The following is a 26,348-nucleotide window of genomic DNA, read 5'->3' as shown; positions in this document are numbered from 1 at the left end:
CACCATTTGTTAAAAAGGCTATCTTTCTGCAACATACATGTTTGTGAATTCAACTGTTCCTTGATGAAATAGTTTATAGATTTCTGTTATATCCATTAGACTTTTAGTAGTATTTAGGTCAGAATCTCCTTCATTGGTTTTTGACTGGATGACGTGTGTGCTGGTGAAAGGGATGGGTGTGAAAATTACCCAGTATGACTGTATAGGGGTTTATCTGAGGCTTGGTGTCAAGAAGCACTTGTTTTATGGAAACAGGTGCATTGGCATTTGAGGCATAAAGATTTCCTATCCTTATATTCTTCTTGTTGGATTTTTCCCTTCAGGAGTATGTATTTACCTCCCTTGTCTCCTCTGATTAATTTTTACTTGAAATCTACTTTGTTGGCTATGGGAATAACTACTCCTGGGTTTTTTTGGACTCCATTAGCATGGAATGTCTTTCCCAATCTTTTCATTGATCCTGTGAATATGTTGGCCCAAGTCTCTTGAAAACAGCATACAATTATGTCTTGTTTTTCAATACATTGTGCCTGATTATGTCTTTTTTTTTCCAATGAACAATATAATTAATGATGGTAAAGATGATGTTTATAGAGGAAGAACATTTGTTCAATAAATAGTAGTGACACATCAGCTATCAATTCAGAAACAACACCATAACATTCTCAAAAATAAATTATAAATATTCACATATAAATGTGAAAACAGAAACTTAAAACTATAGGAAATATATATGAGAATATTTTTTTCTGTACATTTTTTTATTAATGTAAACAAATGGGATACATGTTGTTTCTCTGTTTGTACATGGCGTAAAGGTAGACCATTTGTGTAATCATAAATTTACATAGGGTAATGTTGTTTGATTCATTCTGCCATTTTTTCCCTTCCCCCCACCCCCTCCCACCCCTCCCCTCCCTCTATACAGTCCTTCCCCCCTCCATTCCTGCCCCCCTCCCTAAACCCAACTCCAACCCCAACACTAACCCCTCCCACCCCCCATTATGTGTCATCATCCACTTGTAAGCAATATCTTTCGTCCTTTGGTTTTTGAGATTGGCTTATCTCACGTAGCATGATATTCTCCAGTTTCATCCATTTGCCTGCAAATGCCATCATTTTATCATTCTTTATGGCTGAGTAATATTCCATTGTATATATATACCACAGTTTCTTTATCCATTCATCAATTGAAGGACATTTAGGTTGGTTCCACAATCTGGCAATTGTGAATTGAGCAGCTATGAACATTGATGTGGCTGTATCTCTGTAGTATGCTGATTTTAAGTCCTTTGGGTATAGGCCAAGGAGTGGGATAGCTGGGTCAAATGGTGGTTCCATTCCAAGTTTTCTAAGGAATCTCCATACTGCTTTCCAGAGTGGCTGCACTAATTTGCAGCCCCACCAGCAATGTATGAGTGTACCTTTCTCCCCACATCCTCGCCAACACCTGTTGTTGCTTGTATTCTTGATAATCGCCATTCTAATTGGGGTGAGATAGAAACTTAGTGTGGTTTTGATTTGCATTTCTCTTATTACTAGAGATGTTGAACATTTTTCCATATGTTTTTTGATTGCTTGTATATCTTCTTCTGTGAAGTGTCTGTTCATTTCCTTAGCCCATTTGTCGAATGGGTTATTTGCATTCTTGGTGTAGAGTTTTTTGAGTTCTTTATAGATGCTGGAGATTAGTGCTCTATCTGAAGTATGATTGGCATAGATTTTCTCCCACTCTGTAGGCTCTTTCTTTGCATTGCTGATAGTTTCCTTTGCTAAGAGAAAGCTTTTTAGTTTGAATCTATCCCAGTTATTGATTCTTGTTTTATTTCTTGTGCTATGGGAGTCCTGTTGAGGACGTCTGGTCCTAAGCCGACATGTTGAAGATCTGGAACTATTTTTTCTTCTATAATGTGCAGGGTCTCTGGTCTGATTCCGAGGTTCTTAATCCATTTTGAGTTTAGTTTCATGCATGGTGAGAGATATGGGCTTATTTTCATTCTGTTGCATATGGATTTCCAATTCTCCCAGCACCATTTGTTGAAGGGGCTGTCTTTTCTCCCTTGCATATTTTTGGCCCCTTTGTCTAGTATGAGAAAATTGTATTTATTTGGGTTTGTGTCCATGTCCTCTATTCTGTACCATTGATCTACCTTTCTATTTTGGTACCAATACCATGCCGTTTTTGTTACTATTGCTTTGTAGTAGAGTTGAAGATCTGGTATTTCGATACCCCCTGCTTCACTCTTTCCGCTAAGGATTGCTTAAGCTATTCTGGGTTTTTTATTCTTCCACATGAATTTCATAATTGCTTGCTCTATTTCTGTAGGTACATCATTGGGATTTTAATTGGAATTGCATTGAATCTGTAAGAACTTTTGGTAGTATGGCCATTTTGACAATATTAATTCTTCCTATCCAAGAACATGGGAGATCTTTCCATCTTCTGAGGTTTTCTTTAATTTCTTTCTTTAGTGTTCTGTAGTTCTCATTGTAGAGGTCTTTCACCTCTTTTGTGCGATTGATTCCCAAGTATTTTATTTTTTTCGAGGCTATTGTGAATGGGGCAGTTTTCCTAATTTCTCTTTCTGAAGATTCATCACTTATGTATAAAAATGCATTAGATTTATGTGCATTGATCTTATATCCCGCTACATACTTAATTCACTTATGAGATCTAAAAGTTTTCTGCTGGAATTTCCTGGATCCTCTAAGTATATAATCATATCATCAGCAAATAGGGATAGTTTGAGTTCTTCTTTTCCTATTCGTATCCCTTTAATTTCTTTGGTCTGTCTAATTGCTCTGGCTAGAGTTTCAAGGATGAAATTGAATAGAAATGGTGAAAGAGAGCATCCCTGCCTTGTTCCAGTTTTTAGGGGAAATGCTTTCAGTTTTTCACCATATAAAATAATATTAGCCATGGGCTTAGCATAGATGGCCTTTACAATGTTAAGGAATGTTCCCACTATCCCTACTTTTTTAGTGTTTTGAGCATGAAGGGGTGCTGTATTTTATCAAATGCTTTTTCTGCATCTATCAAAATAATCATGTGATCCTTGACTTTAAGTCTATTGATATGGTGAATGACATTTATTGATTTCCTGATGTTGAACCAACCTTGCATCCCTGGGATGAAACCCACTTGATCATGGTGCACTATCTTTTTAATATGTTTTTGTATGCGATTTGCTAAAATTTTGTTGAGAATTTTTGTGTCGACGTTCATTAAGGATATTGGTCTGAAATTTTCTTTCCTCGATGTGTCTCTGTCTGGTTAAGGTATCAGGGTAATATTGGCTTCATAGAATGAGTTTGAGAGGGTTCCCTCCTCTTCTATTTTATGGAATACTTTGAGAAGTATTGGAATGAGCTCTTCTTTAAAGGTTTTGTAGAACTCGGCTGAGAACCCATCTGGTCCTGGACTTTTCTTTGTTGGTAGGCTTTTGATGACTTCTTCTATTTCATTACTTGAAATTGGTCTATTTAAATTGTGTATGTCCACCTCGTTCAGTTTAGGCCTCATTCATATGTCTCTAGAAACTTGTTGATGTCTTCGAAATTTTCTATTTTGTTGGAGTATAGATTTTCAAAATAGCTTCTAATTATGTTTTGTATTTCAGTCGTGTCTGTTGTGATATTTCCTTGTTCATTCCAAATTTTAGTGATTTGGGTTTTCTCTCATCTTCTCTTTGTTAGTGTGGCTAAAGGTTTATCAATTTTGTTTATTTTTTCGAAGAACCAACTATTTATTTTGTCAATTTTTTGTATTGTTTCTTTTGTTTCAATTTCGTTGATTTCAGCTCTGAGTTTAACTATTTCCTGTCTTCTACTACTTTTGGTGTTGGTCTGTTCTTCTTTTTCTAGAATTTTGAGCTGTAGTGTTAGGTTGTTTATTTGTTGAATTTTACTTCTTTTATTGAGTGTGCTCCATGAAATAAATTTTCCTCTAAGTACTGCTTTCATAGTGTCCCAGAGATTTTGATATGATGTTTCTTTGTTCTCATTAACCTCTAAGAATTTTTTAATTCCCTCCTAATATCTTCTGTTATCCATTCATCATATAATAGCATGTTGTTTAATCTCCAGGTGTTGGAGTAGTTTCTGTTTTTTACTCTTTCATTTCTTTCTAATTTCAATCTATTATGATCTGATAGAATACAAGGTAGTGTCTCTATCTTCTTGTATTTGTAACAGCTTTGTGGCATAATATATGGTCGATTTTAGAGAGGGATCCATGTGCTGCTGAGAAGAAAGTGTGTTCGCTCTTGGTTGGATGGTATATTCTGTAAATGTCTATTAAGTCTAAATTATTGATTGTGTTATTGAGATCAATGGTTTCTGTGTTCAATTTTTGTTTGGAAGATCTGTCCAGTGGTGAGAGAGGCATGTTAAAATCACCTAGTATTATTGTGTTACGGTCTGTTTGGTTTCTAAAATTGAGAAGGATTTGTTTGACATACATGGATGAGCCACTGTTTGGGGCATAGATGTTTATGATTGTTATGTCTTGCTGATTTATGCTTCCCTTAAGCAGTATGAAATGTCCTTCTTTATCCCTTCTGACTAACTTTGGCTTGAAGTCCACATTATCTGAAATGAGGATGGATACTCCAGCTTTTTTGGTGAGTCCATGTGCATGGTATGTTTTTCCCCATCCTTTCACCTTCAGTCTATGGGTATCTCTTTCTATGAGGTGAGTCTCTTGCAGGCAACATATTGTTGGATCTTTCTTTTTAATCCAATCTGCCAGTCTATGTCTTTTGATTGATGAATTCAGGCCATTAACATTCAGGGTTATTATTGAGATATGATTTGTATTCCCAGTCATTTGGTTCATTTTTTAAATTTTATTTATTTATTTATTTATTTTTTTGACACAACTTCGTTCCTCCTTTATTTGACAGTTCCTTTAGGATAATTCCTCCCTTTGCTGATTTGCTTCTTTGTTTTTAATCTCTTCCTCATGGAATATTTTGCTGAGAATGTTCTGTAATGCTGGCTTTCTTTTTGCAAATTCTTTTAGCTTTTGTTTATCATGGAATGATTATATTTCATCGTCAAATTTGAAGGTAAGTTTTGCTGGGTAGAATATTCTTGGTTGGCATCCATTTTCTTTCAGAGCTTGAAAAATTTTGTTCCAGGCTTATAATGTCTCTGAAGACTGCTAGTATATCCTCTCTTATCCTTCAGTAGCTTGAAGTCTTGGAGGAGGTTGATAATGCGGTGCTCCACAATGAAGCTGCCTCTCTAGGGGTGGTGATCCTCAGGTGGGGTATATTCCCTGATAGTGGGCAGAGGTGCCTCCACTTGTTGACCAATGGTCATCCAAAGGGGAACTAGGCTAGGGCTGAGGCAAGTCCTGTTTGGGCCTGTGTCTCTGTTTTTACCGTCCTTGTGGGAAAACCTCACCTGGCAGGGAAGACTCACTGGGTGGGGAGGTCTCACTGGTCAGTTGCCCTCCTAGAGGTTCCCCTCAATCTACAACTACCACCTGGGCTGGGCTGTCTTCCTCTGCAACGTTCCCAGGGGCCCGGACCTACCTCCTGGGCCTGGGAGCCTCACCCTTCACAGACAAGTCTCCTTAGGTTGCCTCTCCTCAGAGAATCTCCCCACAGTCCTGGAAACTTCGCTCCGCCCCTAGGCGTTTCTCTGTGCGGCTCTTCCACCAAGAAGCCGGTCCTGGGACCCTGCTCTGCACCTTATTGCCTGGCTAGGCGGCCCCTCCTCTGAGCCACCACCTGGAGCCCCGTACAATAGCTCTGAGACCCCGAGACCCGCCACTCACCTGTTCCTCCGGACAGCCGCCCAGTTTCCAACGCAATCACTAGGAGTTCAAGCAACTCACTTCGCGTCTCCTCCTCCTGCCAACCGCCCGTATCCCTAGGCAGTCACTCCCAGTCCAAGTGACCCGCCCTGTTCCTCCTCCTCCTCGGGGTAGCCCCCAGTGTGTTCAGGAGTGGTCGCTCGGAGACCAAGCAACCCACCATGTTCCTCCTCCAGGCAGGCCACCGGTGTTCAGGAGCGGTCGCTTTGAGTCCAAACAGCTCGCCACGCAGCTCCTCCTCTGGCAGCCGCCTGTAGCTCTGATGCAGTCACTCCTAGACCAAGCGACCCGCCGGGCTTCTCCTCTTCCTCCGGGCAACCCCCCGGTGTTCAGAAGCAATCGCTCTGAGTCCAAACAGCTCGCCACGCAGTTCCTCCTCAGGCAGCCGCCCAGAGCCCCAGTGGTTGCTCCGAGTCCAAGCGCTGTGCTGAGCAGCCTCCTCTACGATGATCCCAGTTGTCCATGTTTACCACTCTGGCGGGGGGGAGGGGTGTCTCGCCAAGCAACTCTACTTCACAAAGTTCCCTGTGTTCCAGGGCTACCGCCCAATCCGGGATGCCTCCCCAATGGGAGAAACCCGGGGGCTTTGAGTTGGTCCCAAGTCTCTCACTATCTCCTCTTTTGAATCCTGCATCCTGGAGCAACATGAAATGCAGCCGCCCTCTAGTCCGCCATCTTGCCTCCTGTCTGATTTCTTGGGGGTCACTTCTTAAAGTTTTTTCTCTCTTTCACATATGAGATAAAACTTTTCCTCAGTCTAGCTTGTTTCCCTCAACATGATACTCTCTATTTCCATCCATTTTCTTCCAAATGACATAATTCTTTCTTCTTTACAGCTGAACAAAACTCCTTTGGGTCAGTACGCCACCTTTTCCTCATCCATGCATAGGTTGATAGACAATTCTATATTTGCTCCATAACCTGGCTATTGTGAATTGCATGGGTATGCTTGCATCACTAGAGTGTGCTTACTTTAATTCTTTTGGAAAACACTGAAGAGGGTTATAACTGGGTCATATGGAGTTCCATTCCTAGTCTTTGGAAGAACGACCTCCCTAAATCCATAGTGACTGTCTTTATATACAATCCCCCAGCAACATCACATAACTGTCCTTTATCCCCCATGTCTTTGCCAGCATTTATTATTATTTCATAATTATGAACTGCTAATAAAAATCTCAGTGTATTTCCATTGATTTTCCCTGATTGCTAAGGATGTTGTTAAGGTTGTTCAATATTTCCTCAGATATTTGTTGAAATTTTTAACACCTTGTTTTGACAAATGTCTAGTTCATTTGCTCATTTATTTATTGCATTATTGGAGGATGTTAAGGTTTTTTAGTTCTTTATATATTCTGGATATTAATCCATTCTCAGGAGAGTAGCAGGAAAGATTTTCTCCCAGTCACCCATTCTGTAAGCTCTCTTAACAGTCTTGTTTCCTATGCTGTGCACAAACTTTTAAATTTGATGCCAGTTACTCTTATTCTTGGTATGATTTCCTGAGCTTTATGAGTCCTGTTGAGGAAGTCAATGCCTACATCTCTATATTGGAGTATTGACTCTATATTTTATTCTAGGAGTTGCAGTATCTTGTCTGATTCCTGGTTCTTTGATCCTTTTCAGTTGTCTTTTGTGCATGGTGACAGGGATCAGGTTTACTTCTTCTACATGTAGATATCAAATTTTCCTGATGGTGTTTTTAAAAAAAATACTGTGTTTTGTCCCATCTATGTTTTTGCTGCCCTTGTCAATGATCAGATGACTGTCTCAGTGTGAGTTTGTCACTGTGCCTTCTACCCTCTTCCACTGGTACACACTGTGTCTGTGTGCCAGTGCCACACAGTCTTTGACACTATGACTCTGTGGTCTAATTTGAAATCATGCATTGTGATGTCTCCAGCATTGTTTTATATTCTTACAATTTCTTTGGCTATTCTGGGTACTTTTTTGTACCATATGAATTTTAAGACTATTTTCCTAGTTCTGTGAAAAAGGCCTTTGGTATTTTGATGGGGGATTGCATTAAACATAAATATCACTTTTGGTAATGTGATCACTGTAACAATGTTAATTCTGCCTGTCCATAATCTTGGGAGTTCTTCCACCTCCTAGTGCCTTCCTCTATACCTTTTCTCACTTTCTGACATTTTCATTGGAGAGTTAGTTCACCTCTTCAATTATATTAATCCCTGGGTTTCTGATTCCTCATTACTTTTTCAGTGGTTTTCGTATTTGTGCTTAGAAAAACTATTGATTTTTTGATTTTCTATCCTATTACTGTGATGAATCTGTTAGTCAGTTCTAGGACTTTTCTACTAAAGTTTTTTACACCTTCTACATACAAAATCACATCATCTTCACACCTGATTGAATTCCATCTTCTGACTGATTGTTCTGCCTAGAGTTTCAAGAACTATATGGAATAAGAGTGGTGGGATGGACATCTAGGACATGGTCTGATTTTTGAGGAAATGCTTTCAGCTTTTCTCTGTTTACTAGCATGTCTACTTTGAGTCTGTCAAATGTAGCCTTTATGGTGTTGAGGGAATTCCTTCTATCCATGAATTCTCTGGTGTTCTTCACATGACTGGTTGATGAATTCTATCAAAGGCTTTTTCTGCCTCTATTGAGATCATGTGATTTTTGTATCAAGTTTGATTCATTTGATGAATTACAACAGGTATTGATCTTCAAATAATGAAGAATCCTTGCAGCTCTTAAATGAAGCAACTTTACTACTATGTACTATCTTATTAATATGTTCATGAATATGGTTTTCTAATATTTTCTTGAAGGTTCCTGTATCTACAGTCATCTGGGATATTGATCTACAGTTTTCTATCCTTGGATATGTCCTTTTCTGGATCTGCTACTAGGGTGATATTGACTCCACAAAATAAACTTGTAATTTCCACTTTCTATTCCATGGAACAATTTGAGGAGCATTGGTGTGAGTTTTTTAAAGGTGAGGTAGAACACAGTTGGAAATCCATCTGGTCCTGGGCTTCATTGTTGTTGTTGCTGTTGGAAGACTATTTATTCTGCTTCAGTCTCATTGGTTTTTATTGATCTATTTAGGTCTTCTTTATCCTCTTAGTTCAACTTTGGGATGTCATAGGGATTAAGATGAACTTAAGGAAAAAATTTAAATTTTTATTACTACAGTCTAGTTATACATATTAGTGAATTTCATTTTGACATGATCATATATGCATAGAATACAATATGCTCCCTTTAAGTTCCAGTACTACCTCCTTCCCTTCCCCCTCCCTCCCTTTTTTTCTCCTCCAGGTTCTTTATAGTGGGATACTATAAATATGGTTCTAAGAGCAAAGTGTATACCTATGAATACCTACAATAAAAAAATATTCCTAATAAACATCCAAAAGATGTATCTCAATTTACTAGAAAAATAAAAACAAATCAATTAAAAATGAGTAAGATAATTAAGATCAGAGCTGATCAGATAATAAATAAACAGTATGAAGTATTGATTTAACAGAGAGGTGGTTCTTTGAAAAAAAAATCAAGATTGATAAACCATTACCCAAAAGAACAAAAGGACAGAATACCCAAATTAATAAAACTACACATGAAATAAGAGACCAACACAGAAATAACTGAAATCCACAGAATTATTTGGGACTTTTTTTAAATGTATGTTCCAACAAATTAAAAAATCTAGAAGAAACATACAAATTTCTAGACACATACAACCTACCAAAACTGAACAAAGAGGTGTAGAAAACCTAAAAGACAAGTAACAGGTGATTAGGGTGAAGCAGTTCTGTGGCCTTTCATCAACGGTGAACCACATTTTAATGCGAGTCTCACCAGATTATACTAGAGGTAAATATTTCTAGCACCTAGGGACGTTGTCAGAATATCAAGGGGTAAAGTGTTCCTCATGTGTCAGTAAGCAAATCTATCCTGTGCTGTCCGATGTATAAAAGTATAGCACATATAATTATGTATGTTGTATAACACTTGATGATGTGATTATCTTACTGATTAATGTGAATTCTATGTGATACTTCTCATCCTTCTACCTACATATTCCTTCTACTTATGTAAAAAAATGGCTCATTGTAACATAGATTGCCATGGTCCCCTGCAGTGCCCTCCTGCATCTCCTGTTACTCTGTCTCCTGACGGCATCATTTTCTCTCCTGCTTGATTCTATTGTTGGGTTCCTCATGGCTCTGGGTGCAACAGGCTGTACCCCATATATGCACACCACAGAGCCTCAGTATGGAGTCAGATGTACTACCTAGATATATTTAAGGACTGTCTGAGAGGTTCAAACAGCAATGAAAATGCACAATGTATGTCAAAGAATATGACGCAGCACACATCACTGGATTTGCAAACAGTACATATAATAAGGCATTAATACCCAAAGTGGAAAAGGAACACAGACAACTCAATGGTAGGAAAACAAACAATCCAATGGCAAAAAATGGCAAGTGGCCTAAATAGACATTTCTCAAAACAAGATATAGAAAGGGCCAATAGGTACATTTACAAATATCCAACAGCAATCATCAACAAAAAATTCATATTAAATTGTAACATATCACCTTGTTCCTCGTACTATGGTTATTATAAAGAACACAAAAGGAAGTGGTAGTTTAGATGTAGAGACAACTCTTCCAAACTGCTGAGAAGAATATAAATCAATACATTCATTGTGAAGAACAGCATGTTTTCCCAAAAAACTAGCAACACAACTGCCCTATGATCCAGCACACCCCCTACAGGGTACATAGATGCAGAGTGTGAGATCCTTACCCGCAAGGGACATTGGTCCCCCCACATCCATGCAGCACAGTCTGCAATACCCAGGAAGTAAAATCCACCCAAGCGCGCATCAACAATGAACACATGATGAAAACGCACGTTCAAAAGGCACTGGGAAGTAGGATGCACCTAACCCTCCACAGAAGGAGGACACCCTGTCACCTGTGGACAGCAATGATGAACGAGGAGACACTGTGTTCAGTGAAATAAGCCAGGCTGAGAAACACAAATACCCCTCACCACACTCATCCAGGGATATAAAAGTCAAACTCAGAAGCAGAGTCAGATGGTGGTGGTCAGAGGCTGAGCAGGAAGGGCACTGGGGAAATACAGGGAAAGGAAGCAAACTTTCATTTATCCAGGAGGAACAAGTTCAGGAGATCTTCCAGCATGCTCAGGACAGCTAGTGGTAAATATTTTACACTTAAAACCTGCTGAGAGTTGATGTCAGTGTTTGTGTCATAAATAAAAATATGGGAGGAAATGCTTCTGTTAAATAGCTTGACATAGTCATTCCTAAGCACGTACATATCATCTCAAATCATCTTCTGTAAAACAAAATGTATACAATATATACTTGTCAACAACAATTTAAAATAAAAATGAATGCATAAGAAAATGCTCTCACAAAACTTTTTCATATATACTGGCATCAAAAGGATGTGACAGGGGAGAGGAGGGTTGTGTGGAGAGCAGGGCTTTGAGATGGCATCACATGAAGTCAGGCAACAATGAGACTGGGACAGGAATTCTGACAGGGCAGAGCTCAGAGCATCAGGCTCAGGGGTCACTAGGTTCAGTTCTGTGAAGAGGTTGAGGTCAGCCTCCCATCCTGTCCTCAGCCCAGCCTATGCCCTGTCAATCAGAAGCCCGTTATTCCAGGAGGACACTGAGGCCTGATGGTGCTGTTAGAGGTGGTGGTCAAGGCCTGTGGGGTTGCACAGGAAATCTTCACTGACTGACCTCAGACCTCACCATCCTGCTAATGCATCATGTTCAAGGGCCTCCTGGGTGCTTGGTTCATTCCAACACCAACTCATTCAGACTTGCCCAATTCCTGAGATCTGGCATCTGACACAACCACCCCTGGTCCCTGAGGCCACAGGGTTGCAGGGCCCGCTGTCTCAGGACACCGGGTTCCCAATGCCTTGTTGGAACCTGATGAAGTCCTAGGCCCCACAGGAGGAGTGACAAACATGTTTTTCAACTGCATTTGTCATCAAGTTGCAGGGTGTCAGGTGCAGAGCCTTGGACACTCTTCCCCAGAGGTCCTGGAGGGACTGAAGGGAAGCACATAAAAGACAGGGAGACAGAGCTGCTCTGACCACAGGACACTAAGAGTGAGGTCTCTGCACCAAGTCTGCCTTAATAGCCCCCTTGCTCCTGCCTGTGCAGGATCTGGCCAGCTGCTCCTGCATGTGCTCTCCCAGTGGGAGGGCATGGAGTGAGGGGATTTCCTGTGCACTATTCAGGGACTGACTCTCCCTGCAGATGCTGAGAGGGTAGACATGATCAAGCTCCAGTTTCCCATCTCATTCTGTGCACAGGACTTTCTCTCAGTTTGGGCAGAGCTGGGCATGGTGTTCTTCCTGAGCCTTCTCTTCCTGCTCCTGCAGCCTGTACATAATTCATTGGTTAAAGCTAAGAATTGCTTAGGATATTTGAGGCCGACTGTCTTCAGAGATGGAGACCTGGTCCTGGGTGGGTTTTTCCCCCTTTACAACATGAACCAGGACTCAGAGATATCCCGGATATCCTTTTTACTCCAACCAAAGACTGACGTGAGAGCCACCAGGTGAGTTTCTAGACTGTGTGGGTGTATTAGGTGTGGTCATAATTTTGGGTAAGTGTATTTGCTTGTGTATGTGTGTGTCTGTGTGTGCGTGTGTGTGTTCCCCCTAGGAGTTTTGAAAACTGTGCACAGTCATGACAGAAACATAGAACAGTAAATTCTAAGGTCCTTTCCTTCTCTTTTGGTTTTATTTTGAGCATTCCAATTACGCATAATAGTGGGATTTATTTTGAATATTCTTAAATACATACGATATGATTTTCTCCATTTCCCTTGTCCTTTATCTTTGTACAACCTCCATTTTCATCTTCTGTTCTATGCTATTTTTCCCTTCACCTTTTTATTGTGCAAACAGTTGTACCTAATGGTGGGATTCACTGTTACATTTCCCACCTGCACACGACACAGCAGTGTAATTTAGCCACTATAACTCTCCAGCACTTCCCTCTCCTCCCCTGCTCTCGCCCCATGGTCCCATTTCTCTACTGTTATCCCTTCCATTTTCATGCAATCTCCCCACATTTCTTTTCCTTTTTCCTGTCTAGCTTCCAAGTATGAAAGAAATATATGACCCTGGACCTTCTGAGTTTTTCTCATTTCACTTAACATAAGGGTCTCAAGTTCTATCCATTTTCCTGTAAATGGCATAATTTCATTTTTCTCTATGGGTGAATAGAACTCCATTGGGCCTATGAACCACATTTTCTCTCTCCATTCATCCATTGATGGACACCTTTGTTGCTTCTGCAGTTTAGCTATTGTGAATTGTGCTGCTGTAAACATGGGTATGCCGGTATCACTCTAGTAAGATGACTTTAATTCTTTAGGGGAAACAACAAGGAGTGGTGTGCTGGGTCATATCGTGGCTCCATGACTAGTCTTTAGAGGGACCATACTGATTACCATAGTGGTTGTACAATTTGTTGATAATTGTTTGTTGTCAACAACAAAAAAAAGTTGCCACTTTGTTTGTTGGCAGTTTGTATTTCATTTTTTGAGAAGTACCTGCTTAAATTTGCCCATTTATTAACTAGGTTATTTGTGGTGTTTTGGTGTAAAGTCTTTTGAGTTCTTTATACATTGTAGATATTCATCCTCTGTCAGGATTCATCCTCTGTCAGTTAGCTAGCAAAGATGCTGCCCCATTCTGTAGGCTCTCACCTTTGCTATGCAGAATTTAATTTGATACCATCCCATTTATTCACTCTGGGCATTATTTCCTGAGCTTTAGGGTTCCTATTGAGAAAGTCATTGACTGTGCCTCTATGTTGGTGTGTTGACCCTTGGTTTTCTTCTAGAAGCTGCATATTTTCTAGTGTAATTCCTTTGTCTTTTCTCCATTTTGAGTTGACTTTTGCTCAGGGTGAGAGATAAGGGTCTAGTTTCACACTTCTAAATATGGATAACCAGTTTTCCCAGCATCAGCCTTGTTCAAGACTCTTTTCTCCAGTGAATGTTTTCAGCATCATTTTCAGGGGTCAGATGACTGTAGATGTGTGGGTTTGTCTCTGTACCTTCTATTCTCAATCATTGGTCCAGGTATCTGCTTTTATGCCACCAAAATGTGCAGCTTTTGTGACTCTAGCTCTGCAGTATAATAAAGAAGTCAGGTATTGTGATGCCTCCAGCATTGCTCTTTTGGCTTAGAATTGCTTTGAGTATTCTGGGTCTTTTTTTCTCCCAAAAAAAGACTTTTTAAGACTTTTTATCTGGAGCTTTGAAGAAATCCATCAGTATTTCAATGGTGAGTTCATTGAAACTGCATGTTACGTTAGGTAGCATGGCATTTTAGCAATTCTAATTCTATCCATGAATACAGGAGGCTATTTGATATTCTTGTGTTTTCCTCAATTTCTTCTTTCAATGTTCTATAACTTTCCTTCTAGAGATTTTTAATATCTTAGTTTTATTCTTAGGTATATCACTTTTCTGAGACTTGTGAGTGTATACGTTTTTAAGATATAGGATATGATTCAGCATCTATTGACACCACTTTTTCAGGCTGATCCCCTTGATCAAGTACTGGGAGCTTTGGAGGGAGTTGAATTTTTTTCGAAAGTTGATCTCATAGAATGGAGAATAGATTGGTGGGTATCAGAGGCTGAGTGAACAAGGGATGGTGAGGGGTGGGACAGTTAGATCAGTGGTACTAAGTTACATTTACACAAGCTGGATTGTCTGGGGTATTATTCCACAGGAGGATGGTTACAAACAATGATAATGAGCTGTGTCCTTGAATAACTCAAAGGAAGGATTCTGCATGTTCTCATCTTGGAAAGAGAGAATCACTTGAATAGAAGTGTATACTGAACCTAAACATTAAATAATGTGTACATACATGAAAACATCATGTGGTACCTCTTAAATGTGTACAATTTTTATATTTGATCTCTCAGTTAAAACAATAAGTTTAATTTTAAACCTTTAAAAACATTTCCTTCATTTAAAAAATCAGAACAAGTAAGATAAAATGTTTAAAGATAAAAATGTATTGATTCATTCTTATTAATTGTTAATAATACAAAGATAATAATTAAGAATTGAACAAATTCCAACTGTATAATTTGTCTAATATATGTAACCCTATCAAATTAGTTCTACAGTAACTGAAAGAATATTTTTCTCAATTATTTATAGAAAAATATATTTGACCATGTGTTTTAGTGACAAAAATCCCTCATCCTTAAGTAGCAATAATACAGAAAAAAATTATTGGAAAGAATGGGAAAACACATTATAATTAAAGAGAAAACATTGTCATTTGGAAATTGATTAAATTATTTCACCAATATTCAATTAAAGAGTCCTACAAAATAATATGATAAAACAGTACATGGAAATTCAAGAATTAAGCCATAAGCAACCATGGATATGAACTAAATCATCAATAACATAAAATATTAAGAATTCATAATTCATTAAATGATGTTTTTGAATATTTAACTAAGGCTGCAATTTAGGATAGAAGGAGTAGATCAATTATAAATAAAGAAAAGGAAAGAAATTCATAAAGATTAAACAAAATATTAATTCTGTTAGAAAACCAGAAAGGCTATAATAAAATTCAACAACCAATATTTTCAAGAATCTTCTTATGGAAAAGCTTCAAATGTTCAAACATAAAAGGAGAAAGGATTCTCTAAAGAGAAAGAAAAAATATTTCAAGTTGAGTAATCAGTTTGAAGACTATAGAAATAAACTGGAAGTTCTGAATCAAACATTAGTTTCAAAGGAAAATATAATTGAATAAAACAGCTGTGATAAGGTGACAGTAGAATACAGAAAGCATCCACTCAAAATGTCCCCTGAGGAAGGGCTGTAGAGGATGCTCCTCTCAATTGTTTGAAGAACTGGCAAGTTAGGGTCTTTTTAAACTATTACAGACACGTGGAGTCCAACTGTTGTGTATTGCTGTCTGGTTTTAACTAGACTTAAGACCACAGGTTGGAAAGCCCTGAAGATTTTACTCAAGTGTTTACAAAGGGGAGAGTGTGTGACCCTCACTCACGTCACCAGAGGAGAGCACCTTACTGACTTGCACATGCACTGACACACCTTCCACTTATAGGACACTGAAAACCAAATCTGCTCAGTGCGTAGCTTATGATCCAGGAAAATTGACACCTCACCCACTCACAATTTCCTGCAAGCCTCTCAGTTCACTTCCTGAGAGGGAAAGTGTCACTCCAGTGTCTTCAAGGTGCCACAAAACTTTCCTCACACCCACTCCATGTGAAAGCGGGAGACCTTCATAGGTCTTGCGTAGTGGAGAAGTTGATTCTGAAATGCATGGTTTGATCACGTTCACTCCTTGTTCCCTTCTGTTTAGCTGGCTTTGGAAGAATTACCAGTATGTGTTGGCTTTCTACTTTGCCATCCAAGAGGTCAACAAGGACTCTCACTTGCTCCCCAACCAGACCTTGGGTTTCCAAGTCTACAATGCCTTTTCCAGTAACCAGTTCACCTTGTGGAGCACTCTGCTTTGGCTATCTGGAAAAATGGAGCCTCTCCCTAATTACAACTGCCAGACACAGACCAAGTCTGCTGCTGTCATTGCAGGAACCACATCAGCATTCTCAGCTGAGATTGGAACACTTCTGGAGCTCTACAAGACCCCACAGGTAGGTGGGCTGTGAACTATGGAGACTTACTTGGATCTCTTCCAATAACAGTTCCTCACATTGAATCAAAGGGAAATTCAGCTGCTGGGCTTCCATATCCCATGAGGATAAAATACACCCCAGGAAATTGTATAGGTTTCAAGACACCTCCGTTTATTCCATCCTTTATTCCCTCTACTTGAGTTGAAAACTCATGAGGATCTTGCATATTGTCTTTAATGGGAGGTCACATGTCCTTTCCTAAGGGAAATAAAAATGAAAAGTTTGGTGTTCCCTGTGCTCAGAAGGAGAAAACTGGGCAACTTCTACAGCACTTGTGGGGATATGAGGTATCCCATTGTCCTTGTGTGAGACAATGCAAGAAATTTGAGAGGTTACATTATTGGATTTTAAGAACCTTAACCTAATCAGTGTATCAATAAGCTCATAGATTAACTGGGTGGTGACGATAGGCAGCAATGGTGACTTTTTCCACTATGCTCTTCTGCAATGATGTCCTGCCTCACCTTGGACACAAACAAATGGAGCCGGCCAGCCATGGACTAAAACCTCTGAACCCATGAGTGTGCTAATAAACTTTTCCTTCTCTAGTGGTTGTTGTGAGGTCTTTTGGTCACAGCAGAGAACAAGATGACTGAAAGAGCACTCTTTCTCTTTTCTGAACAGTAATCCATTCATGATACCTTTCCTAGAAAATTCTAACATGCCCTGCAAAAGAGAGAACCCCCAATTCCAATTGAACTTAGAGTCATGATAATTATCTTTGCTCATTAGGTAACATATGGACCTTTTGATTCCATGCTAAGTGATGAAGACCAGTTTCCATCGCTCTATCAGATGGCCCCCAAGAACAGCTCTCTGGCCCATGGAATGGTCTCCCTACTGCTGCACTTTGGCTGGACCTGGGTGGCACTCTTCATATCTGATGATTTGAAGGTAGAGCAGTTCCTGAGGGATCTGAAAGCAGAGCTGGTAAAGAATGGTATCTGTGTGGCCTTAACAGAAAAGCTCCCTGACACTAAGACAATGTATGGACCCAGCAACATCACCTTCATGATAGGATCAGAGTCTCCTCTGCAAATGTGCACATACTCCACGGTGAAGCAGAGAGCCTCATCACCGTGGACCTTGCAGCAGAATTCTTCTTAACCACAGGGAAGGTGTGGATCATGGCTGCAAAGTGGGATATCGTCATGGCGGAGATGGACCACATGCTGCACTCTTTCCATGGAAGCTTCTCGTTCTCACCTCACAAGGGGGCGATCCCTGGCTTCCAACACTTTCTCAAGACAGTTGACCCTTCCCACTACCCTGAAGACTTTTACTTCCCAAAATTGTGGTTTCACCTTTTTCATTGTTCACCTGCTGGCTCACTATGTGGAAAAATTTATAATTGTCCTGAAAATACATCCTTCGAGATTGTGTCAGGAGTGATTGACATGTTGACCATGTCTGACTCCAGCTACTTCATCTATAATGCTGTGTATGCACTGGCCCACGTCCTCCATAACATGCTTATTCTAAAATCTGAAATGGGATCTTCAGAAGACACTGATCACCCTAGGCTTCTTCCCTGGCAGGTAAAACTCATCCAGTACCAGGTCATGCACTGGGAAATTGACAGCATCTATGGGTATTATACTGAAGTATCTCATGGTTATTTTCTCTTAAGTTCAACAGAATTAGGAAAAATGGAGTATAGATTTTTTCATACTGAATATATTACAGATAACTGTTATATACAGATAATTAGATATATACAGATAATTAGATATATTATCTGTATCAGGAGAATTCTGCCAAAGGAGGTGGTGGCTTCCTACAATTGAATAAACTATTATATCTAAATACTTTTGCATGTAAGACAAAGTTATATAAAATATCCCAACACACCCAAGACAAAACAAGGCATCAATTAATCAGATCTATACATTTCCTTAGTGTGCACACAAGCATAGAGAATATTGACATAGTGGCCACCTTTGACAGCAGCTGTTCTACCTAAAATACTAAATATGTAGTGCCCAAGTCCTCTGCGTGAAAAGGGACATGGTTCTGACATAGTATCCTGAAATGACTCTGGAGAATGAATCGGCTTTAGGCATCACTATTCCCCAAAACTGGGAACAAGCATGGTAGCAGGGCCTATGGTTCTACTTTCCGATGGCATGCCACCAATGATGTCTGTCACCTCAGGATATCTCCCTGGGTCATATATGGTTTTTTGTTTAATTTCCATCTGGCTTATCTGAATTAAAAACCCATTCATGGAACACATTTATGGGCTCTTCTTCTCATGTACAAGGGACAAAATGTTTAAGGAAATTTATCAAGGAAGTCAATTAAATTTCATTTTCATTTCAGATATGGTTAAATACATGCATGTCAAACATTATGTCATCAAGTTTAATTTGCCATCTATTGTCTATTTTAACTAACAATATTTGATATGCCATATTGAGTTTATTTAGATGCAATACTAAGAAAACTAGGTGACTTTAACGAGATAAATTCAATGACATAATTGTGGATTATTTAGAATGGTTTGACTCTACACAACTGAATTCTTAAACTATAGTTGTTTAAAGAACACGAGTTAGTTATCTTGCCCAACACAGAGATTCAATGTTAGCATAGCCTATTAAAAATCATTAGAATCTGGAGTTTCAATTTTTCTATTTCAGAGCAAAGGACACAACCTGCAATATTATGAGAGGATGACATTTTTCCCAAAAATATCTGAGTCATAGAGAGAAAACAACTAATACATGATGCTTTCTTAACCTTTCTTGAAGTAAAATTGATACATAAAGCAATGCCCATATTTAATGTAAATACACTCATTATTTTTGAGTTATGCATACACTCATGTTACCATTACCAACAACAAATCCATGTCTGTTGCGACCTTTTCAGTGTGGAAGGATTGACACCTATGAAGCCCTAATCAGATTTGATCGGTCAGTGTTGCAAGGAGCCCAGGCCAAGGCCACCCTGGGGTCAGAATCCTAGAATAGTTCTGACTGAATTCTTCCACTCCACCATTGTTTTTCCCACTTGAATCCATGAGGTAATGGCCACCCAAACAGGGCTGAGTCACTAACAGCAATAACTCCAGAATGGAGGGTGGTGTAAGACAAGGACTGCTTGCTACATGTGGCTTTCCATCTTTCTTTCGAATGTGCTTCTCGTGACCAGATACTGCCTCTCCCACAGCTGCATCTGTTCCTGAAGAAAATACAGTTTACAAACAGTGCTGGGGACCACATTTCCCTAGATGAGAAGGGCAAGCAGATGGCCCACTATGATATCCACAATGCTGTGAATTTCCCTGCTGGGCTTGGGCTGCTTGTTAAAGTAGGAGAGTTTGTCTCCAAGAGTCCACTTGGTCAAGGATTGGTCATCAATGAAGTGATGATAGAATGGCCCATTGGATTCACAGAGGTACGATCCTTTTCATTATAGGGTATGTGGGAGGGATCTGAATGGAGTCCTGAGGTGAGACTAGCCGTGACCCTTTAACTCAGCACTAAAGTCACCTTTCCTATCTCAACTTCTAATACGTAGTCTTGCTTTTGCACATTTTAAGCTGAAATCAACACCAAGAGCAAGATCACAAAAGCCATTATTTTTAGTTTATATATGTTAGTTTGAGCAGCAATTGAAAGAATGAATTGAACAAAGTTAATGCATGGAGATAAAGAGATAACAATGGAGATGAATAAATACCAAATATGTCCCTCCACATATCCTGAGCCTTTTATTAAATATGGTCCAGATATTTATTATGCTTTTATTTCTATGAATATGAGTAAACTATGGACTCACATGTTCGTGGAGACCATTCCAATCCTCCTTTGGCATTTTAGACCATTCAGCCTTCAGCCTTTCTTCTACTCAGCATCCCTATGAATTGGCAAGGTTTTATATCATGTTTTGACATTGGGATAATCCTACACAGGGTCACACGAGATTTATGTAACAATCATGATTCCCACACCATTGCATTGTTAATTGGTAGCAATGATGTCCAGCTGGGCATGGTGGTGCAGGTCCGAGATCCCATTTACTTGGGAAGTAGAGGCAGAAGTATCACAACAAGTTCAAGACGAGTGTGAGCAACTCTGCAAGACCCCATAACAAAATACAAAATTAAAAATGACCTAGGAATATAACACCATTCTATTGCACTTGACTAGAATGCACAAGACCCTGGCTTCAATCCCCAATACTGAAAAAAGCAAACAAGGAAAATAAGCAATTCACACCTGGATTGTGATTCCCACAGCAGAATAAACCCAAGCCATGGTGTGTAATACCCTCTCATTACTTCTCTCCCAACCTTGCTCTTTTCAGCAGTTACTTTCAACAGCTTGCCTACTTTGCTTTATTGGTTCATTTTTATCATACGTAATTGTTGGGAGAAATCCTAGTTCTTGGCTGGCAGCAGCGAACATCTCAAGTGGGTAAACCTGTGGGCAGGATCATTCTGTTCCTGCTACCATGGAAAGTACACAACTAGCCAAATGGATTCAGTATTACCAAGGGAGCCCATATAGGAAGCTGGTGGTTTGATACCCTGTGGTGCATTGTAATTGGGCAAGAAACCTATAAAATGTATAGCTGTTCCTACAATAAATGAGTTTGCAGACTGCTTGCCACAAGTCTGCTTTCACCCAATTCCTGGAGTCTGGGTCTTGACTCCATGGCCTTTCCCGGCCTATGAACTAGCCCAGCACAAGGGAAACTACTTGTAATACTGGGCTTCATGTTGATGCCATTTTCATCCATGCCATAACATAATTCATCAGAATCATTCCCCAGTGCTTCCCTTTCCCCTACTTCTCCCACCTCCTTGTCCCTTGCTCTACTCTATGATTTCTATTCTGTTGTCATAATAATTTATTATTATTTTAATTAATGCATTCTAATTCCACATTAATACTGGGTTCCTTGTGGTATGTTCATACAAGGACAGAGTAGACGTGGACAGAATACATTACCAGTACATCTTCCTGAAGATCAGTGCTGCTAAGATGGCGTCCACCTGAGATTTCCCAGAACATTCCATGCCCACTGCCCCCCTCCCTGTACTTCTCCTTTACCTTCTTTATAGCTCACCCTTCTGCTTTTGTGAGATGATGTTTTCATTCTCTCTCTCTCTCTCCCCTTAACACATATGAAAGGAAACTTTCAACCCTTGACTTCTTGACTCTGGCTTATTTCCTTTAGCATGATATTCTCCACTTCCATCCATTTACCAGCAAATGACATAATTCCATTCAACATTGTGACTGACTAAAACTCCATCATGTATATCTACCACATTTGTTATCCTTGTGTCTGTTAATGGGCACCAGGGTGATTCCATAATGAGCTATTGTAAATTGTGCTGCTACAAACATTCACTTCAGTAGACTTTTTCATAAATACTGAGGGATGGAGTAGGTGGGTTCTATTACTGGGTTTTGAGGAATCTCTACACTAACGTCCACAGTAGTAGCACTAACTGTCAATTTCCCCAAGAATACACACATATACCTTTTCTTCCACATGATATCCAGTAATTAATTTATTTGTGTTCTTGATGGTTGCCAGTCTAACTGAAGTGAGAAGAAATCTCAGTATCATTTTGATTTTCAAGAATGAAGGTGTGGTACAAATATTATCAGGCATAGAAGCTCTTGGAATCATCACCACAAAGAAACTTGCATCCCAGAGCTGTGCAGGAAGAGGGTAAACACAAAAAGAGAAAAAGTCTGGGCTGTGGCTGGTGATGCAGGAATAAAAATAACTAGGAACCTTCAGAATATTTGGCAAATCAACGTCAAGGTAACAAATGTAATCCAGGTCAAGAGGGGAGGCCCTGTCAACGTGGTGGGAGCTGGAGGAGGATGTGCTGAGAACTTCCTACCCACACTGAGATCTCTTAGGAGGGACATGGACGGACTTCAAACTGCTGACAATGTGCAGAATCAAGACTATTGCTTCTCTTTCCCCTCAGACTCCTCGATCTGTGTGCAGCCAGAGCTGTGGTTCAGGATTCTGGAAAGTCCCCCAGGAAGGAAGGCCTATCTGCTGCTTTGCTTGTGTGTTTTGCCCAGAGGGACACATTTCCAACCACACAGGTAGATGTAGAAGGAGCCTATGGTCATTCTGCCTCTTAACCAGTCCTGGGGAGAGGAAACCAAGGCTGTGGGCCTCACCCTGGACAACGAAGCACCCTACTCTCCATCCTCCCCTCGCTCACTGACACTTCCCATTTTAGCATCACTGCTGCTACCCCATTAGGTGACAGCTCTTGTCAGCACTGCTCTTCCTGTTAGACATCCCTGCAGAGCTGACCCCAGAGGCCCCTGACCTTGACAGTCAGTGCTGGTGAGATGGTGTCCACCTGAGATTTCTCAGGGCACCAGGCAGAGTCTGCCCATGCATGGAAGAGGTCGAACACCCAGAGCTCCCTGGGGGTGCACTGAGGTCTTGAACCCACCACTTTTGCCACCAAATGATAGATATATACAGTTTCATAAAAATATTCTATTCTATTTTGTGCCATGTCATGAACTCTGAAAAATTCTGTGCGAAGTACACATACTTGATGTGAATATAGCTACAAGAAGGGAAGAAGTGAAAATATAAAATCACAGCTTTGTAACAAGACACAATCTGGTATATGTAAGGATAAATTTTGTACGCATAACCAATTTCAGGAATTTATGTCAAAATTATATATGTTCTTGGAAAACAGAAAATGTAGACTTACTCACTTTAAAGTATTTCCATTCTTCAAGATATCAATAATATTTATTATAATGACCTGAACCCCCACAAATCTGTTCAACTGCAATCATCTTAGCAATGGGAATCATTGATTTCTACCACATGGTAGAGTCAATAAATGTCTTCAGATAAAATAAGCTAACCAAATCTCAGTTTAAATTTTTCTATTTGAGATGTCAAATAAGTGTGTAAAATAAGAAAGAGACAAAAGGCATGAAGTTTCTGTACCCATAATGCAACTTGTACACACTTGTGTGTGCCACACATGTTTCTGAGGTAGATGCCAGGAATCCTGTTCACTGTGACGAGGAACAAATGTCTCAAGGAATGTGAAAAACAATCACTATTAATTAGTTTGAAATTCTGAATTGTTGCATGAGTATTGCTTATAAAACCAAAAGAAGACCGTTAAGACAGGAACAGGGAAACTGGTGGCTGGTTCCACACATGAAACAAAACTGAAGTGCAGATGGGGCCGTTAATGAACCCATGGCTGAGGCTGCATCCCTGCTGGGAGAGCAGGTGTGAGCCATGGCAGAGGGAGCACAGGGCTCCCGGTTAGGATGCCACACACCACTCCTCAAGGAGGGTACCCAGTCACACCATCTGCTTTAAATGAATGGAAAGGCTTAAAGAAACACCCTGTTCTTCAGTAACTGCATTACCATATCAATTAATATAAAAACAATAACATAGCAGCAATATATTTTCATTCAAAATTCCAATATTTCCATCAATCTCTTTTCAGTATTTGTTTTTTACACATGCAAAGACTTTTTAAATTCTCATAGATACATACAGGTAACTTACTTTATACCTTTGGTCTCATAGAAAAACAGGAAAATAACCAAGGGAGGAGTCTACTTCAACTAGTGTGCAACTACTACTAATCACAGTTGGTATCTGATGAAAGGGAAGAACATATGATGGGTAAATAAATGAATATCAAAAGGTCAAATAAGTATCAACTTTTAAAATTCCATGATTTTCCAAAGTAAATTTAAAAACATTCCAGGTTAAGCTTTTCCTTTCTCCAATCACGTTTCCTCTTACACTGTTCATTATACCCCTGGAAGATTTGAATTTTCCCTGTGCGAGTCCCACAAGAATGAATTAAACCCTAAGTGGGCAAGGCCTACTGCTACACATTGCATATGCTGCTTCACTACCAAGTCACGGGTTTGCCTGAATCCTTTCCTTGATTCTTGTCTGAACTACAAGTAACTGGTCACTTCAATCACAACTGTCACACTCACAAGACTTTGAGTTAGCAAATCATATTTGAAAAGTGGTTTCTAGGAAACCAAGTAAAAGGGAATCTCATCCACACTGAGCATCATGGGGCTCAGCACACACACTCCTAATTATGAAAGGATTCCAGGGGAGGAAGGAGAAGTGAGAAAATTTAACATAAATTTTCACAGAAAAAAGGTGATCTCCAAAAAGAAAATTTATAAAAAGTACCACAAGAAATTATGGTAATCACGGAGGTAGGATGCACCAGAAAAGTTTCTTCATTCACCTGTCCATCCGGGTGTGACTAGGAGCTCATTCTTGGGTGAATAGTAAATAGAAGTGTGGCAACACAGAGTTCAACAGGAGGAAGACTCTGGGCAGGGATAGAAAGGGTGGAAGAACCCAGGTCTTGAGGACACCACCCAGTCACAGGTTGAGGTGCTGCAGACCATAACTTCAGAGGGTCCCATGGACCTGGGTTTGGTCTGTGTTGAGTGCATTATCCAGGAGTCAGTAATGGAGGAACTTTCCCATCGAGCAGTGATATTGAAAAAATAACCATTTCCTTTAACAAGTTAAATGTGAGGAATTTGTGAAAAAGAAATATTGAAACTTTGCCTTTTCCACAGGTGCAGGGCAGTGTGTCCCATGCCCCACACACGAGTACCCTAACAGTGAGAGGACTCGCTGCCTCCCCAAGATAGTGACCTTCCTGGCTTATCAAGATCCCCTGGGCATGGCACTGGCCTGCACAGCTCTCTGCCTCTCTGCCCTCACAGCTGCTGTTCTTGGGGTCTTCGTGAGGCACCAACACACTCCCACAGTCAAGGCAAACAACCGGACTCTCAGCTACATCCTGCTCATCTCCCTCACCTTCTGTTTCCTCTGCTCCCTGCTCTTCATTGGCTGTCCCAACACAGCAACCTGCACCCTCCAGCCAATAGCATTTGGACTGGTGTTCACTGTGGCTGTTTCCACTGTCTTGGCCAAACCTTCACTGTGATCCTGGCCTTCAAGGTCACTGCCCCAGGGAGAAGGATGAGGCAGTTGCTGGTGTCAGGGGCACCTAACTACATCATTCCCAGCTGCTCCCTGATCCAGCTGACTCTCTGTGGAGTCTGGCTGGGCACTTCTCCTCCCTTTGTGGACTCAGACACGCACTCTGAACATGGCCACATCATCATCACCTGCAACAAGGGCTCGGTCACTGCCTTCTACTGTGGTCTGGGATACCTGGGCTCCTTGGCCCTGGGGACCTTCACGATGGCCTTCCTGGCCAGGAACCTGCCTGACACCTTCAATGAAGCCAAGTTGCTGACCTTCAGCATGCTGGTGTTCTGCAGTGTCTGGCTCACCTTCCTCCCTGTGCACCACAGCACCAAGGGCAGGGTCATGGTGGCCATGGAGGTCTTCTCCATCCTGGCCTCCAGTGCTGGGCTCCTGGGCTGCATCTTTGCCCCCAAGTGCTATGTTATTTTACTGAGGCCAGGTAGGAACTCCCTACATGGGTTCAGAGATAAAACTCATTGTGAGAGTAACAAGCCTTCTTGAGTTTTAAGTCATGTTTCCTAACGTTAATAAGGGGTCTGAAGCAATGCTACACCAATCCGAGTCAGATTTCAAGTTACAATGTGGTGTTTCCCTCAAAGACAAGAGACTCTTCTAATGCTACAGTCACTGATGAACTACATTAGGTGGTTCAAGGTGACCGGTAGGGTCAGGGCATCAAGTAGCTTGTGCATAAGCAGAGAAACAATGTAGCCTGTGCATGCTCTAATGAGCAACCAATCAG

General features: G+C 40.3%; 1 protein-coding gene across 1 annotated transcript; it reads left to right on the top strand.

Annotated features, from left to right (window-relative positions):
• The first annotated feature begins 16,261 nt into the window (after positions 1-16,261).
• Positions 16,262-26,107, top strand: LOC124968585 (vomeronasal type-2 receptor 116-like). Its single transcript, XM_047531179.1, is given in 7 exon segments — positions 16,262-16,540; positions 17,315-17,561; positions 17,564-18,120; positions 19,757-19,984; positions 22,545-22,668; positions 25,186-25,542; positions 25,545-26,107. Coding segments are annotated over 7 exon segments (2,199 nt in total). The 5' UTR covers positions 16,262-16,417.
• The last annotated feature ends 241 nt before the right edge of the window (positions 26,108-26,348 follow it).

The sequence above is a fragment of the Sciurus carolinensis genome, chromosome 17, assembly GCF_902686445.1.
Source record: "Sciurus carolinensis chromosome 17, mSciCar1.2, whole genome shotgun sequence".
Taxonomy (NCBI): domain Eukaryota; kingdom Metazoa; phylum Chordata; class Mammalia; order Rodentia; family Sciuridae; genus Sciurus; species Sciurus carolinensis.
Note: the sequence above shows the minus strand (reverse complement) of the source record. Positions and strands in the feature narration are given on the sequence as shown.